This window comes from Artemia franciscana, chromosome 3, assembly GCF_032884065.1.
Source record: "Artemia franciscana chromosome 3, ASM3288406v1, whole genome shotgun sequence".
Classification (NCBI taxonomy): Eukaryota; Metazoa; Arthropoda; class Branchiopoda; order Anostraca; family Artemiidae; genus Artemia; species Artemia franciscana.
The window spans coordinates 51,310,702-51,326,222 of record NC_088865.1 but is presented as its reverse complement, the minus strand read 5'-3'; the positions used below and the strand labels follow the sequence as shown (position 1 = coordinate 51,326,222).

The 15,521-nt window shown below is 36.2% G+C and overlaps 2 protein-coding genes across 2 annotated transcripts in view; both read left to right on the top strand.

Annotated features, from left to right (window-relative positions):
• Nucleotides 1–15,521, top strand: part of LOC136025387 (lysine-specific demethylase 3A-like) — a 266,827-nt gene that overhangs the window by 93,413 nt on the left and 157,893 nt on the right. The window lies entirely within an intron of this gene.
• LOC136025383 (uncharacterized) lies at nucleotides 5,157–15,399 on the top strand. The gene is made up of 2 exons (XM_065701369.1): nucleotides 5,157–5,379; nucleotides 10,513–15,399. Exons 1-2 carry the CDS (start codon nucleotides 5,212–5,214, stop codon nucleotides 13,318–13,320), a joined length of 2,976 nt encoding a protein of 991 aa, XP_065557441.1. The 5' UTR covers nucleotides 5,157–5,211; the 3' UTR covers nucleotides 13,321–15,399.

Sequence of the window (15,521 nt, the reverse complement as noted above, 5' to 3'; positions counted from 1 at the left end):
GTTGAATGCTTAAAAAGTGCTGAAGAAGTTGCTGTCCCTCTATACCGAGTGTGTTTGAATACCCGTACTTTGATCTGGAAGGAAGGTCCTGAATTAAAATTCGTGAAAAACCGTGTTAAATTGTGGTCGAAGGTCTGGATAGCTTGGAGCCGACCAATGAGAGGACAATTTTTTGAATTAAAACCCATTTTCCTCGCGTTATTCCCCCCTCCACGTTTTTAATGGCTCTGAGTTTCCAAAATTGCTTTTTAAACGTTATCTACGACGTGTTCGCTATATTGAGACGTGTTATCAATTAAACCAAGGTTAAAATGTCTGCTGAAAGTGGTTTTTGTATTTCTAGTGAAAAACGGCTGAATAATTACAGAGGGTTTTTGATGTAATAAATTATAATGTGCATTGTTTTTTTCATAGATCTTTGCTCTAAACTGTTGCCCGTAAAAGTCCAACAAAACATGTTTTTTTCCTGTTTCCCTTGCCATTGCTTTAAATGGTGTAAACCAACTTAAATAAAAAGGAGTGGACTCTGATGGTATTTGTATGAACCACTAGAATTTAGAGGCTGTTGCTTTGATTGAACACTTACAATTATCATTCCAGATGTGCCCGACGTCTTCGCTTTTTCCAGATTCATTTATGTGCGGAACTGTCACTACTATTTTATAACGTTGAATTGCAATTCTTATTGACAAAATCACAGTTGTGTGCAATAAAGTAAGGTATTTGAATACATTCTTCTGTCACCGATCAAGACAAATTGTGAAGTTGATGTGAATCAGTTCGGATGCAGACAACGTGTTGGTTGTCAATATGCTCATCTTGCACTAGCTACTTTATTGTTAGGTAAGACTATGTCAATATAAAACGAACTTAATGACATTAGCCTTTTGACGTACTCAGGATCAAATAAATACCTCTATCTCAAAGATTAGTTAAAAAAATTCCATAAGACTATCACAGTTCAGAATCAATAGATTTATTAAACCCAAAACGAACAAAAATTACAATAATTAACCGAGTCACACCAAAAACGAGCAGAAATTTACATGAGCAGGGCTCACAACCCCTATGTCTTCGCAAGGCCAGAACATTACCGGAGAGTCCATGTCCGGAGAGTCAAGGGGCATGGGATATATAATAATTTTTTCTCCACGTTATTGGGGGGAGGGGGTTAAGAGGGGCCCATATCCAGATAGTCAAGGGGCATGGGATATATAATAATTTTTTCTCCACATTATTAGGAGGGGGCAATTGCCCCCCCCCCAAGCAACGCCATTGGGGGCTTAATTAGGGTTTTCCTAAAATCTTTATGTACTTCCCCTTTTTTAAAACATTTTCATAATCTTCAGTAACTTATTTCTAACGCCATAGCCACCATATTTAAAAAATTCACTTACCATACAATCAGTGCCTGGAGCCTTTATTATTTTATGTTCTTTTAGTACTGCCAATGAATCTTCCTTCACATTCAAGTTGCACAAAATTTTTTCATTCTCCTCTATATATTTTCCTGTAACTCTATCACGGTTTAGTGCATTCTCAAAATGTTCTGTCCATCTCTCTTTAACTCTTTCCTTACCACTAATTGTGGCCCCATTCCTATCATTAACTGGGACAAATCAGATTGATTACTTCTTCTGAATTTATTAACTTATTAGTACAATATTTAACTGTTGTGCTGCATATTTTTTAGTTTTTATTTTAATATTTTTTTTTTTCTCCGCTTTCTTCACATCCCTCTTATCCTCACATGATCTATTGCTCAGATTATTCTCTTACAAGTCCCTTCTCCTTTCTATTAATTATAAAACCTATTCGCTACTATTTCTACCTGTGTTTCTAACTTTCATTCATAAGACACCACCAGCAACTTCACAAGCTATTTTCCTGAGGTTACTCCATCCATCTTCTACATTATCAAGTTTTTAATTCTCCAGTTTCGTATTCGACTGTTCCTGGAGAGTTTCTCTCAAACTCTTATCCTGGAGTCTACCAACGTCATAGCTTCCCGGAATACAGTTACCCTTCCAAAATTTCAGCTTTAAATTAACCCTAGGCACTACTAGATCGTGCTCGTTACCTTTAAAATCAATAATAGCACTCCAAAAATAGAATACCCTAGTATCATGTATTGATGCTGCCAGTCTTTAGGCTTACAATTTTATAATCAATATGGTTAGCTGTCTTAACATCATGTGAATGTTATTTTAAATTATGATTTTATGACCAAATACTAAAATAGTCATGACTAGATTGTTATACCTACAAAATTACAGTAATCTGTAGCCATTACTGTTTTTATTCCTACACCAAATTTACCTAGGCTAGGATACCATATATCCTATTTCTACTGACCTGGGTGTTAAAGTCTCCTAGTAAAAACACCATATTCCTACCTGGAATCCCGTTTATCTGACCCTGTAAATTAGTAAAGTAAATCTCATCTGAGTCACTACTATCTCCTTCAGTCGCTTCTACAGAGGCATATACTACTATGAATAATACCCTGCACTTTTTAGTCATTAAATAAAAAAAAGACTTAAAACGAACAGAAATTACTCCCTATATGAAATTGGTTGTCCCCTCCGCAATCCCTCGCTCTTTACGCTAAAGTTTTTTTTTTTTTTTTAAAGTAGAACTGTGGCAAAGAGTCAAACTTTAGCGTAAAGAGCGAGGGATTATGGAGGGGACAACCCATTTCATATAGGGAATAATTTCTGTTCGTTTTAAGTTTTAATGTTGCTCCTTACTTTCAGTTAAAAAAACTAATTTTTTTTTATTTAATTTCTGGACGTTTTTGAATTAATGCATGTTCGGTTTTGGCTCTCCGCACATAAATTATTAACATGAAATTTGTATATTAATTCTTTTTTTGGCTAAATGGCTTTCTCATAGTTTTCATCAGACGATTTTGAGAAGTAAGGGGTGGGGAAGGAGGCCTAGTTGCCCTCCAATTTTTTGGTTACTTAAAAAGGCAACTAAAACCTTATAATTTTTAACGAACGTTTTTATTAGTAAAAAATATACGTAACTTAAGAATTAATTTACGTAACAAACTTTTATATTCTTATATTTTTATTATGTATATGAGGGGTTTGTCCCCTCCTTAATACCTCGCTCTTTACGCTAAATGTTAAGTTTTGTCCCAATTCTTTAAGAATGACCCCTGAATCAGAAAGGCCGTAGAATAAATAGTTGAAATTACTAAAAATACTTTAGCATAAAGAGCGAAGTATTTATCTCCTCCTAAATACCACGGTCTTTATGCTAAAGTATTTTAAGAACCCCTCATATGCGTAATAATCTCTGCTCGTATTAAGTTTTAATGTTACTCCTTACTTTCAATTGGAAAAAACTTTTTCATGTTTATTTTTTCATTGTTTTTTTTTCATAGTAATGCTAGAAAATACCGTGCCCTTTTCATTGAATCTCTCTTCTCCCATGATATATTCCTCCAAGAAAAGATCCTCCCCCTTAGCCCCCTCCCCTCAACCCCACCCCCAAACCAAAAAAATCCCGCTGAAAACGTCTGTGCACTTCCCAATAACCATTACTGTATGTAAACACTGGTCAAAGTTTGCAACTTGCAGCCCCTCCCCCAGTAACTGTGGGGGAGTAAGTCATCCCCAAAGACATAGTTATTATGGTCTTCGACTATGCGGAACAAAATGACTATCTCAAAATTTTGATCCGTTGACTTTGGGAAAACAATGCGCGTGGGAGGGGCTAGGTGCACTCCAATTTTTTTGGTCACTTAAAAAGAGCACTAGAACTTTTCATTCCCGTCAGAATGAGCCCTCTTGCAACATTCTAGGACCACTTGGTCAATACGATGACCCCTGAAAAAAAACAAAAAAACAAACAAACAAATAAACACGCACCCGTGATCTGTCTTCTGGCAAAAAATACGAAATTCCAAATTTTTGTAGATAGGAGCTTGAAATTTTTGCTATAGGGTTCTCTGATACGCTGAATGCGATGGTGTGATTTTCGTTAAGATTCTATGACTTTTAGGGGGTGTTTCCCCCTATTTTCCAAAATAAGGCAAATTTTCTCAGGCTCGTAACTTTTGATGACAAAGACTAAATTTGATAAAACTTATATATTTAAAATCAGCATGAAAATCCGATTCTTTTCATGCATCTTTTAGCATCAAAATTCCGTTTTTTAGAGTTTCGTTTACTATTGAGCCGGGTCGCTCCTTACTACAGTTCGTTACCACGAACTGTTTGATAAAATAAGCGATTAGCATTCTATTATTAATACCTTCCCAACCTAAACAAGACTTAGCAGCTTCTTATTCATCATGAGTAATAACCGATTTTGTAGCAGTATTAGTACGCGCATGTTGCCTTTTCCTCAGTTGAACATCCCCCCCCCCGGGATGTCCTGGAAGTTTCATTTTGATACGATAAGCCGTTCCAAAGATATTGTTGATATCCCCTATTGACAATTTGTATGAGCATTATGAGCATAGTAGGTCTTGATTTAGTTCAACTTTTCACTCAACATTTCGTAAAATTTTTAGTTTAATATCCTTACCCATGGTAGTAGTTGATACAGAAACTTTAGTTGTAGTAGTAGTAGTAGCAGTAGTAGTAGCGTGCAAATATTGCCTTTTGGTCAATTGAATGAGCAAACCTCTTTTAAAACTCTTTCATCCTTAACTATTGCAGTCTCAGAAATAATATTTGGAATATATTAGGTATTGATCAGGCCACCAGCCAACCCCCCCCCCTTCCAGAGAACTTTGAAGCTACTTTTTCTATAATAGTACATTATAGATTTTTGAATTTAATTTGATTTTTGATTTTTGAATTTAAAAAAAAGGGAATAGTTGTGGGAAAAGTCAAAGTCATGGCCAATTGTAGAAAAAAGCCAAGACAGATTGTTCAATTAAGTGGACAGCCCAGTCAAGGTTAATTTAATCAAGGTTAATTCGACAACTTTATTAACATGAATTTTACAGGTTCTAGCCCGCCATAAAAAATTTTTTTTAACTAAAAATCTCACTGCAATATTTTGGGATGTAATTTCATTAGTGCTACTTGACGAACAACGGTTTTTCCCATGTTTAATTTTTTGGCAACGTTTTGACATTGCAGATTTAACGACTGGTCGGAAAACACAGGACTTCATTTTAAATACGGAGTAAATCATGCAGTCATAAACTTGGTCCTCTAGCGTGATATTCTATATTCAAATGATAATATGACTTTAAACGTTTTATTTGTATTCATTGTCTTTTGTTTTCTACAATTTGTATTCTCCAATGATGCTTCATACAAATCCCAAGATGTTGTAAAACTTGTTGATTATGTGAATCGACTTCATTGGATTGATCTGGGATCTCCACTCCACTTATCAGAAGGTGCAAAGGTGATATGATAAAAATTTTTATCTTTGATTTGTTTTCCTAATAAAACAAATACAAATTATAAATAAAACAAAAACAAATGCGATGGATGTACAGATCAATCCTTAAGGCTAATGTTCCTCTGAAATAAGCGATTTTGCGACAAGGTGGTAACTGTAAATTGCTCCAAAATGACAAGATGCTTATAACATTCGATTCATTGGTCTTAGATCTATCCGTATTTGCTACGTAACACTAAATAACGCAACATGAATTCTTAAGTTATGCTAATGTATAAGTTTTTGCGGTGCAGCGCCAAAGAACAAAGTTGTTTCGACAACTTTATGGTTTTAACATTTATGAACAATTGCTACAAATGGAATAATTGAAGTAAAATGGAACAAAAAGACAAAAAATTTAAAGATAATGCATTGATTAACATGTCATTACTGTACAATAATATGAACTTGTTAAGCAATATTAACTATGTTCCACTGAGATAACAGCAAAAATGAGTATGGAACTCATGTCTTTTTGTTTCAATAGCTTGACTTTTAACCTTTCAGATGCCAATCCAACCAAGGCCACTTTCTTGTAGATAATTTTGAAGACAACACTGCCTTTCCATGACGATAAATAACTGTTCAAATAGGGATAAATCCTTATAATAGACAGTGATAATTCACAAAAAAAAACTGGATATTTTGGTCACATGTACGAAATATCCATATTTGTTTGTGAATTATCAATGTCCATTCAAAGGATTGACCACTATTTGAGCTTTTATTTTTCGTCCACTTTCTTGTTTTGCCAGACTTTATAATAAAAACAAAAGATTGACTATGCGCTTTATTCAGTATAAGATATTTCCTTTTACGATAAGGCCTAATATTAGGAACAGTTATAATTTTTCATCGAATACTTAACAAAGTCGATGCAAGTCAATTCGACTCAGTTCCTTCTAATTTACTTAAGAAGAATCTTAAGTAATCTTAAGAATCTTAAGTAAACACCAACTAATTCTGGACCTGATTAAAGGATTTTTTAGACCTGATTAATTAGATCGTGAACAGTTCATCTGTTCACAATACATAGCCTGGTGAACCAAGTTGAACCAGTTGAACCAAGTTGCTGAATAACATCCCAAGAACTTGCTTTAAAATTATATTCGATGATTAATATATGACCAAGCAAACGAAAACGTCAAGAGTTTGCAGCGGAATCATTCCCGAAAGCCTGGAAAACTGCTCATGTGGTCCCTATTCTAAAGGCAGAGTCCGACCCTACTAATTTATGATAGTATCGTCCAATAATTCTGCCTTGCTGTGTAGATAAATTTTATGAAAGCGTCATTAATAAGACCCTTTACCATTACCTTGAGTCGCATCTGTGGTTGGAAGACATGCAATATGGTTTTCGCAGAAAACGGTCTACTTTAGGCTGTCTGATTGCACAGTATCAAGAGTGAGTTGAGTTCCTTTCTCAGGGGCACGATATTCGCCTTCTCTCCTCTGACATCGCAAAAGCCTTTGATCGTGTATGGCACAAGGGACTCCTTTTTAGATTGAAAGCTTATGGAAATGATGGTCGACTATTTGAGGTGCTTGCAGACTTTCTTCGTCAACGATCTTTGCAAGTTGTCCTCGATGGCTTCATATCAAAAGAACACTCAGTCTTATCAGGAGTATCCCAAGGAAGTATTCTTGGCCCAAATCTTTTCTTGGTGTTTCTAATCAGCCTAGGGGACAACCTTGTGAAGAAACCTCACCGCTTTGCTGATGACACGACAACAAAAATATCAATTGCAAAAGACCAAGATCCCAGCGAACCCCACAAGGAGCTTCATACTGACCTGGAGAAAATTGAGGCGAGGGCAGATGCATTGTTTGTCAGTTTTAACGCATCGAAAACGAAAGAGCTCCTAATTTCTAAGGTACGTAATATGAGGGCTCATCCTGATTTTTGTGTTCAAAGGAGAGGCAATAACGCGAGTTTATATACTGCTCCTACTTGGAGTTAATTTCTCTTTGGATCTCTCATGGACTGAGCATCTCGGTGAGCATCTAAAATTTGATATTCTTGCTCCAAGAAGTTAGGAGTTATCCTAAGATGCAAAAATATTCTCCCTGATGAGTCTATTCTGACATTTTTCACTTCGCGCATCAGGCCTGTCATGGAATATGCATGGCCCCTCTTAACTGGTGCACCAAAAAGTCACATCGCTCCACTCCAACAAATTTAAAATCAAGCAGTTCGTGCAGTAGGCTCTGGAAACACGAAAAGCCCCACAGTTGATCCAGGAATCAACAGCATACATGGTTCCTGATTGACCAAAGCCCTTGCGATAAACTCGTCGAAGTGCAGCTCGTCAGGTCTACCTTGAGCAGGGTAGTCCCCGCTAAAAATATCTGAAAACGAGTTTCACCCGGCGGTCGATTGCCCCATGGAATAGATTGCCGGCAGAGGTAATATCGGTAAATCTTTCCCTTGACGCGTTCAAGAGAAGGCATAACAAACACCCTAACCTCAGTGTGAGGTAATTACCAGGACTAGTGGCAAATCATCATCTGTGATGGAGCCGTGAAGCCTGTAAAAAAAAAATGCATCCATAAGTTTACTATATTTTCTTAAGCTGTTTTGTACCACGCTTTTAGTTTTTTTTTATTTTTCACCCTTGTTTCGTTTATGTTTAATTTTGCGCTCACTAACATCAAAAACTGTGGAACTGCATATGGGGCTCTTAACCATTTAAAATTGAATTTCCAACTTTATCTAATTTCTTGAAATATACCTGATTGTATAAGTTTCTACCTGCATTCAAATAATCAGGTTTCTTTTTAATATTCGCTAGTACTTCAACGCCTATTTTCTTTTTTTCCGATTCTAACATGGCTCCTAATTGTCCGATATATCACCGAGCTAACCCAAAAGGTATGCCTCGCAGTTCTCTCAAAAGTGATTGAAAAGTAAGAACACCTTTCTAAAAGTACATTGGTTAGATATGTAGATGAATTAAGCGAGACTATCCATTATCAGTTTCTCTTGTTCAGAAACCACTACTTTATGCTCGAATATTGTTGAACAAAATTGTTCAGGCCGAATTTTTTAGATTTTTTTTATATTTTCCTGTAAAACCTGTAAACCTAATTATTTCGATAGACCTCTTCGTCTAGGACATGACCGCATAGCTTAGGAGCTTTAAAATACAACTGATATAAAATACAACTGACAGTTGTGAGAGGGCTCACGTCCTTCACAATTTTTAGAACTAAGTAGTTTCGATAATTCAAGATTACTGATGTCGCAAAGGATGGTATTATCCACCGGTAATGTAAATTATCTGATAAAAGAGAAAAAAAGAAAGATGATAAAAGAGAGAAAAAAGTAAGGCAAAAGAATCAAAACAGCAAGCAAATCCCCCTCCCCTTTTTGTTGAATTTTGGATATCAGAGACAGTCGTGGGACTAGTGGGCTAATTCTGGCTACCGGTATTCAGCTCTTGTATTTTTAAAATTCATAGGTTACAATATATATGGAATAGAAAAAGCTAGAAAGCGATTTTGTTTTTTTATGACGTCAGTTAGTAACTAGTTTTCTGTAAAAGTAAACTAATCTATTGAGCTTCAAGGAACATCCAAATAATTCTATATCAAGATTTAAAAGTTGCAACTCTTCAAGCGAGTAAGGGTTCAAAATAACATTTCGGGAAATTTAAAACCAATAAATCTCTAGAGAATCTAGAGTACATCAACCAATCGTGCGTGATTTTATGTTCAAGGAAAATTTTTCAAATTGCTATTTTCGTGAACTCCCGTTCCCTATTTTTTTTTTTTTTTACTGATAAACCCTTCAAAAGAACTTTAAAATTTTTAAAGCAACATAGCTCTTCACTCTATGCTTCCTTCCAAAGATTATTGATACACGAATAAACACAATTCATTATAAGGAATATCCAAATAATTCTATATCAAGATTTAAAATGTGTAACTAACTCTTCAAGCGAGTAAGGGTTCAAAAAACATTTTGGGAAAATTAAAACCATAAATATCTAGAAAATCTAGAGTACAGCAACCAATCGTGTGTGATTTTTTTTAAGAGGGTGGAGGGTAAGTCTCAATTTTACTGAAGTATCACAAAGCGCCTCCCTCTCCGAAGCGAAAATTTAAAGTCTACTTTCCTCCCCTTCACCCGATACTCCCTCGAATTTTCAATTGGTTAGATTTAGATTTTTTTTAAGACAGTGGAGGGTAAGGCTCAATTTTACTGAATTACAGGCGGCACAAACCGCCTGTCAAAGCCCTGCAGTCATATTGTCAAAGTCCCAAATATTTGTTCCCTTTCCTTATTTTCAACACCTGATTAGAAATTTTGGGCCATGGGGAACCCAGCATATCTACAGAAATAATGGTTGTTAAATAATCCATGGAAAATTAGCAGTGACCGTGGCACCAACACTTTCACTATACTCAAAATTATCTCCTTTAGTTCCACAAATTTTATCTCCATTTCTCTCATCTTTGCAACCAGTTCTATTGCTTTGATTTATCATTTTATTTCTATGGAATTCCTTCTCAAGCCCTACAAAAAAGGGTTATCAACCTCCGGCCATTATCGGTATCACACTCTCTCCTAAACTGCTTTTAAGTTTCCACTCCATATCCGTCACTAATTTGCCTCTGGTAGTGCACGCACGAAGCTGGCCCTAGGTACATATTTTCAAGGGTATTCAGCAATTCTAATTTAAACGACTATCATAAAAGACATTGAATATCACTAGTGGAGCCAGGGAGTCGCATTGAGGGGGAAAAGAGAGGGTGGTCTAGTAACTTCAGTCCACTTCGTTACTTTAAAATTCACTAGATCTAAGAATTTTTAACCGAGTAAGCCCTTTCCCATGTAGCCAGATTCATTTACTCTTTGTGATTAGTCTTGGCAAATAACCCAACAAAAATAGATAACCTGCCAGCTACCATGCTACTGCCTAGCATGCCAGCTGCCTAACCATGCTACTGCGTAGACCGGGATATGGGTATATCCTGGGTAATATCGGGTATATCCCGGGATATGGGTTTATCCCGGGATATGGGTAATATCCACCAAGATAGCTGGAAGGGGAAATAAAGTAAAATATATTTTAAGGTTTAATTCTTTTTCAGGTGAATATTCGACGAAGAAAGACTGAACTAGTTCTCCCCAAGGGGCAATTTGCAACTTATGAAACAAATATCCCGCCAAAACACATCATTCTGAAATCGGAATGCGATCGTTCAATCTACGTCTCCGTATTTCAAGCTTTGAATCCCTCAAATTTGAAAGAGTCCAATTACGTGTCCTGTGAATCTAATTCTTGGCTATTTAATGCCACAGACGAAGAATTGAAACTCATCAAAATAGAAAACAGAAACAGCGTTGTTCTTACTGTCAAAAGACTTGCAGCGGGGTCAAGTACAGTTGAGAAAACTATTGCTATCCTTCACCCAGACGGAAAGAAACGCTTACGACAGTTAAGAAGCTTTGAAGAATCTCCCATGGTCATATCTGTCCTGGGATTGCGCGGGTCGGGAAAATCGACCATCGCTTCTTTACTTTCTGGGAAAGAGGAGATGTTCGAATCTGGACGGAGAAGCACAAGAACTACCACCATAGGTATTGATATTTCCCCTATTATTCCATTTTCAGAATATTTACCTACCTTAAAAGATCAATACAAAGATGAAATCGACTTTTCAAATCATAGAAATATACCCTTGATAATAACTGACAGTGAAGGTATGGGTGTTCGAGGTGAAGATATTGACCTTGTAGCGTCGGTACCACCCTTACTTGTTTCAAATGTGATAATCTGGATAACAACTGACTCTTTAAGGGTTGACGAAGAACTGAAGAAATTGGATAAATACTTGAATTTAGCTAATAAAATCCAGGATGAGTCCACGTGTGAAGATTTTAAAGCTGCTCATTTAATAGTAGTTATCAACAAAATGCAAGGGGATGAGTCAGATGAAGAATTGACTGACGAACTTGTTGAAGATGAATTAGACAATGAAGACAATTTTTCACTTGCAAGAAATTTAATTAGAAAAAACCTCAAAGAATGTTTTCAGTCTCTACAAGTAATAGGATTCCCATATCTTAAACTTCCGTCAAACGCCACGTCCGTAAAGTATGATTATCTAAAAGGCCCTGATGGAGGGAAGTTCATAACGAGCTTGCTAAAAATCGTAAATTTGATACTAAATACGTCTAATGTAAGACGTACGGTGTCAGGTATACCTATAGGCCCGGATTCAATAGAAGAACTTATTAAAAAAGTTATAGACTTATCAAACAGTGGATCTGAGTTTACTAGAAATGATTTCAAAAGTGCGCTTCTGATTGCTGAACTTAAACAAAATTTATACGAATTCGAAGTAAATGTTACGAATAAGCTATCAGTGATAGAAAGAAAAAGGGATATTGAAGATCATCTCGCAGGGACAACCGTACTATTTAAAGAAATTGAGTTGATGAGAAAACATATATTTACCAGTTCTTATGCTTCTGAAGACCTAGAAGTTGAATGGAAAGCTTTTAATCAAAGACTGTTGGAATCTATTCGTACGTCTTTATTTTCTACCCTGAGCAGGGCACTTGAAAGCATTTTTGATGATTCCAAAAAATTCACTAATTTTTGTGCCAATATTCCATCAGGCACCCACAGATGTATAAAAGATAACGTGAACAGCTTTGAAAATACGGTCAAACTAAAATTAAAATCTCTTCCCGCGGATCTTGCTAGCGATGCAAATATCTATATTGATGCTGCATTAAAAAGGATTAATAATAATCTTAATTACTGTCGGGGTGCCAGAAGTAGCTACAGCTATACCACAATGGGGAAAAGAGACAAACTCATTAGTATTGCTGCAGATATTGAAACAGAATTAAGAGAAGATGCACAAAAACTGAATCCAGAAGAATTGATAAACTTGGTTAAAGATTATTTATTTCTACCTTTCGTTCCCTCAGTTAATAGAATAATTAATTGCAAAGTTGATAGAGATTTAGCTTATGATCAATTTCTGCTCGCTGCTGCTTTCTCTGCAAAGAGGTTTTTGCAAATTAGTCTAAAGCGTAATAAATTTGAAAAAGACTCCGGTAAACTGTACGCAAAATTTGATTTCATGAACATTGTCAGTAAAATTGAACTTTTCAACCGTCAAATGAGAGTTATCGACGAAGATTGTGACCTTCCTAGCATACTTTCGAAAGTTCCGGAAAACGTCGAGGAACTGAATATTCTATGTATGAATACACTGGTTTACGGTCATTCTTCAACAAACTTGAGACGCCTTAGGGTAGATACAGTAAATTTGGAGGTAAATTCAAAGGGTGCAAGTTTAAAGCTGGTTGAACCTTCAGCTCCTGTCAAAGCTACACCACAAGTACCTGGATCTAAAGGAGTTGATGCGGGCTTTGTAGAGATCCGTATACATTCATTTGTTACAGGAGGAGTACTGGAAGTAGTTGCTAATGGAGGACCAGGTGGCGCCGGAGGTGATGGAGTCTTAGGAGGTAAAGGATCTAATGGAGTCCATGGCAACATACAATCTCATTTTTATAATAAAGCACATTATGATTCTATACCGAATAGTGGTCTTATCCAAAAAAATGTTGTAGAGCACCACTGCCGAAAACGAAAAAAGTGGTATAGGAGGAAGAAATCATATGTCTGTGGTCGTACTGTGAACTATGTTCAACACTATAATCATGTTTCTGTAGGAATGACATCAGGTGGGAAGGGTGCTTCTGGAACTAGCGGTGCGCCAGGGGGTGCTGGTGGCAAAGCAGGCAGTCTCACTGTAGAAATGAATGGTCTTAATCGAAACCATTTTAAGCTTTCAGGAAAAGGTGGAGCTGGTGGTGCAGGGGGACTTGGAGGAGGTGGAGGAGAAGGGGCACTGGGGGAAATCGAAAGTCTTTAGCCGTTACATATACTCGAGTCTGGGATTGGCATGAAAACTCCGGTGAAAGAATGACAAGTAGTGGAGTCAGTACATCTGAAAGAATCAGCGGCAAAGAAAACGACGGTCCAAAGGGCGAAAACGGCCCTAATGGTTCTCAAGGGCCACTTGGGGATCTTGCAAACCAATAGAATTCAGAAATATTAGTGAAGAAAGAACTTTGTTTGTAATGCTAAGCAAACTTAAAACCGAAATAGAGCCAACATACATGTCAAATGGAAATGGTTTGAAGTCAATAGGATTTGCTCAGGACTTACTTGGCCTTTTTCAAAATCAAAAAGAAGTTGTATCCAACGTGTCTTTACTCTACAAACAGCAAAATCACTCATCCATTGTCATGAACTTGATTCGAGAAGAAAGTAAATTATTAACAAAAATTATTACCCTTTTCGAGACAGAGAAAAAAACCTTCAATCTAGAAAACAATTTCAAGGAGTTAAGTGCAAACCAACAAAATGATTTGGTGTTAACCAGTAAAGACGTTGAAATGGCGCGCGTTGCTATTGAAGAAACTTCAAACAATTTTTATGTAAGGGAGAGAGACATCGCGAATAATCCAAAAACAGTCACAGAGAACCTTGACAAAGCCATTTCTACCATTATTTCAATCGTTACTGTAGCTGAAGCATTTAACGAAAAAAACGTTGATCTGGGTGAAATTTATCATGCAGCAAAGAAATTTACTGAAAGAACCGGACATAATTCAGGAATTTTTACATTAGCCTCAAATATAAGGATAGAGTACCCAGAGCTGAAAAACTGCAGTTCACTATTTTACAATAAATCAGTTTTAAATATGTTTTTTAAGAATAAAGTGAAGGGCGATAAAAAAATTGAAAACATTTCTGGAAACGTGCCAGAATGCACGTTAAAGGATTTTTTCTCAGATGGCTATCGCTTAAGAAATTACATCAACTATTTTAAAATAACTGATCTAAACAGGAGACCTAGATCTTCGGTACAGAATATCAAAATTTATTCTGAATATTACCAGCTACGTTCTTTCTTACACACTACACTCGGTACAATAATGGCAAATCGTTCTTCCCATATTCTTCACTCCATGAGCAGCCATGTACAGGTGAGAAATAAAGTAGAACTTGTGATAAGGGATTCTAATTACATCGAAGAAATTGTGAAATCCCTCCGTGAAAAAGTCCAAGTGTTCAAGTCAATTAAGCAGCATCCAGCAATGAATCAATCAGATGTGGTGGAATTCTTAGATACTATTGTTGAGAAATGTATTTTTGCTCTTACGGATATTGGAAAAGAACTACGTCGGAAAATTCAAAGCATTGGACTGCAGTTGATACCTTATTTTCCAGATTCCAGAGCATTGGAAAAACTTGCAGATCTTACTCCTTGGTCAAGTACATCCAACTTTTCCAGTTCTTTGCTGACACTACAAGAACTGATCAACAAGAAATTGATTGAAACACAGAAGCTTAGTATCTACTTGGATAGTTTTGACTTTCCAGTTGAATTTTCTTTTCTTCGCAGTGGCAACAATGCAACATTCCCAATACTTGGAAGCACTATCAATCAACTTTTTGTTAGTACTGTAGAAGCTAAGGCACTAAACAAAGACCTAACACCAATACCGTCTATATCAGTAAGTGCCTATCGAGAAGAAGGAGATTACTTGAATCTTGGGAGTTTTTCTAGTAATTCGCATACAAGTAACGACTTCAGAAAACTGACCAGCGCAAAAACGCTTTCTTCTTCAGAAACGTTGAGTTCTGCATATATTCTTGATTCTTATTACACAATAGTTATAAGTAATGACAGTAAAAGAGGAGACTGATTTAATTTCAGGGATTCAACTTCAGTTCACAGCGTGGCGTTATATACATTAAAGTTTATGTTACAAGACTGCTTTAGACATATATAGTTTTGTGTGTGAGAAAACCCTGTACCAGAATTTTGCACTAGCCTCTATATGGCCAATTCTAGTAAATTGTTAAAAGTTTTATATTTATTACATTATCGACTTTTTATAGTCTTATTTCTTATTGTGCATTAGATATATATAATGAAAAAGATGAGAATTTAATGTCAGATGTTAGCTTTGTCTTTCTAGATGGCGTTGCAGTAATTAAGGTTTGTGTTTCCTCTGAAATTTTTTTTTCAAAAAGGCAGTGTGTAAATACCTTACACACTTT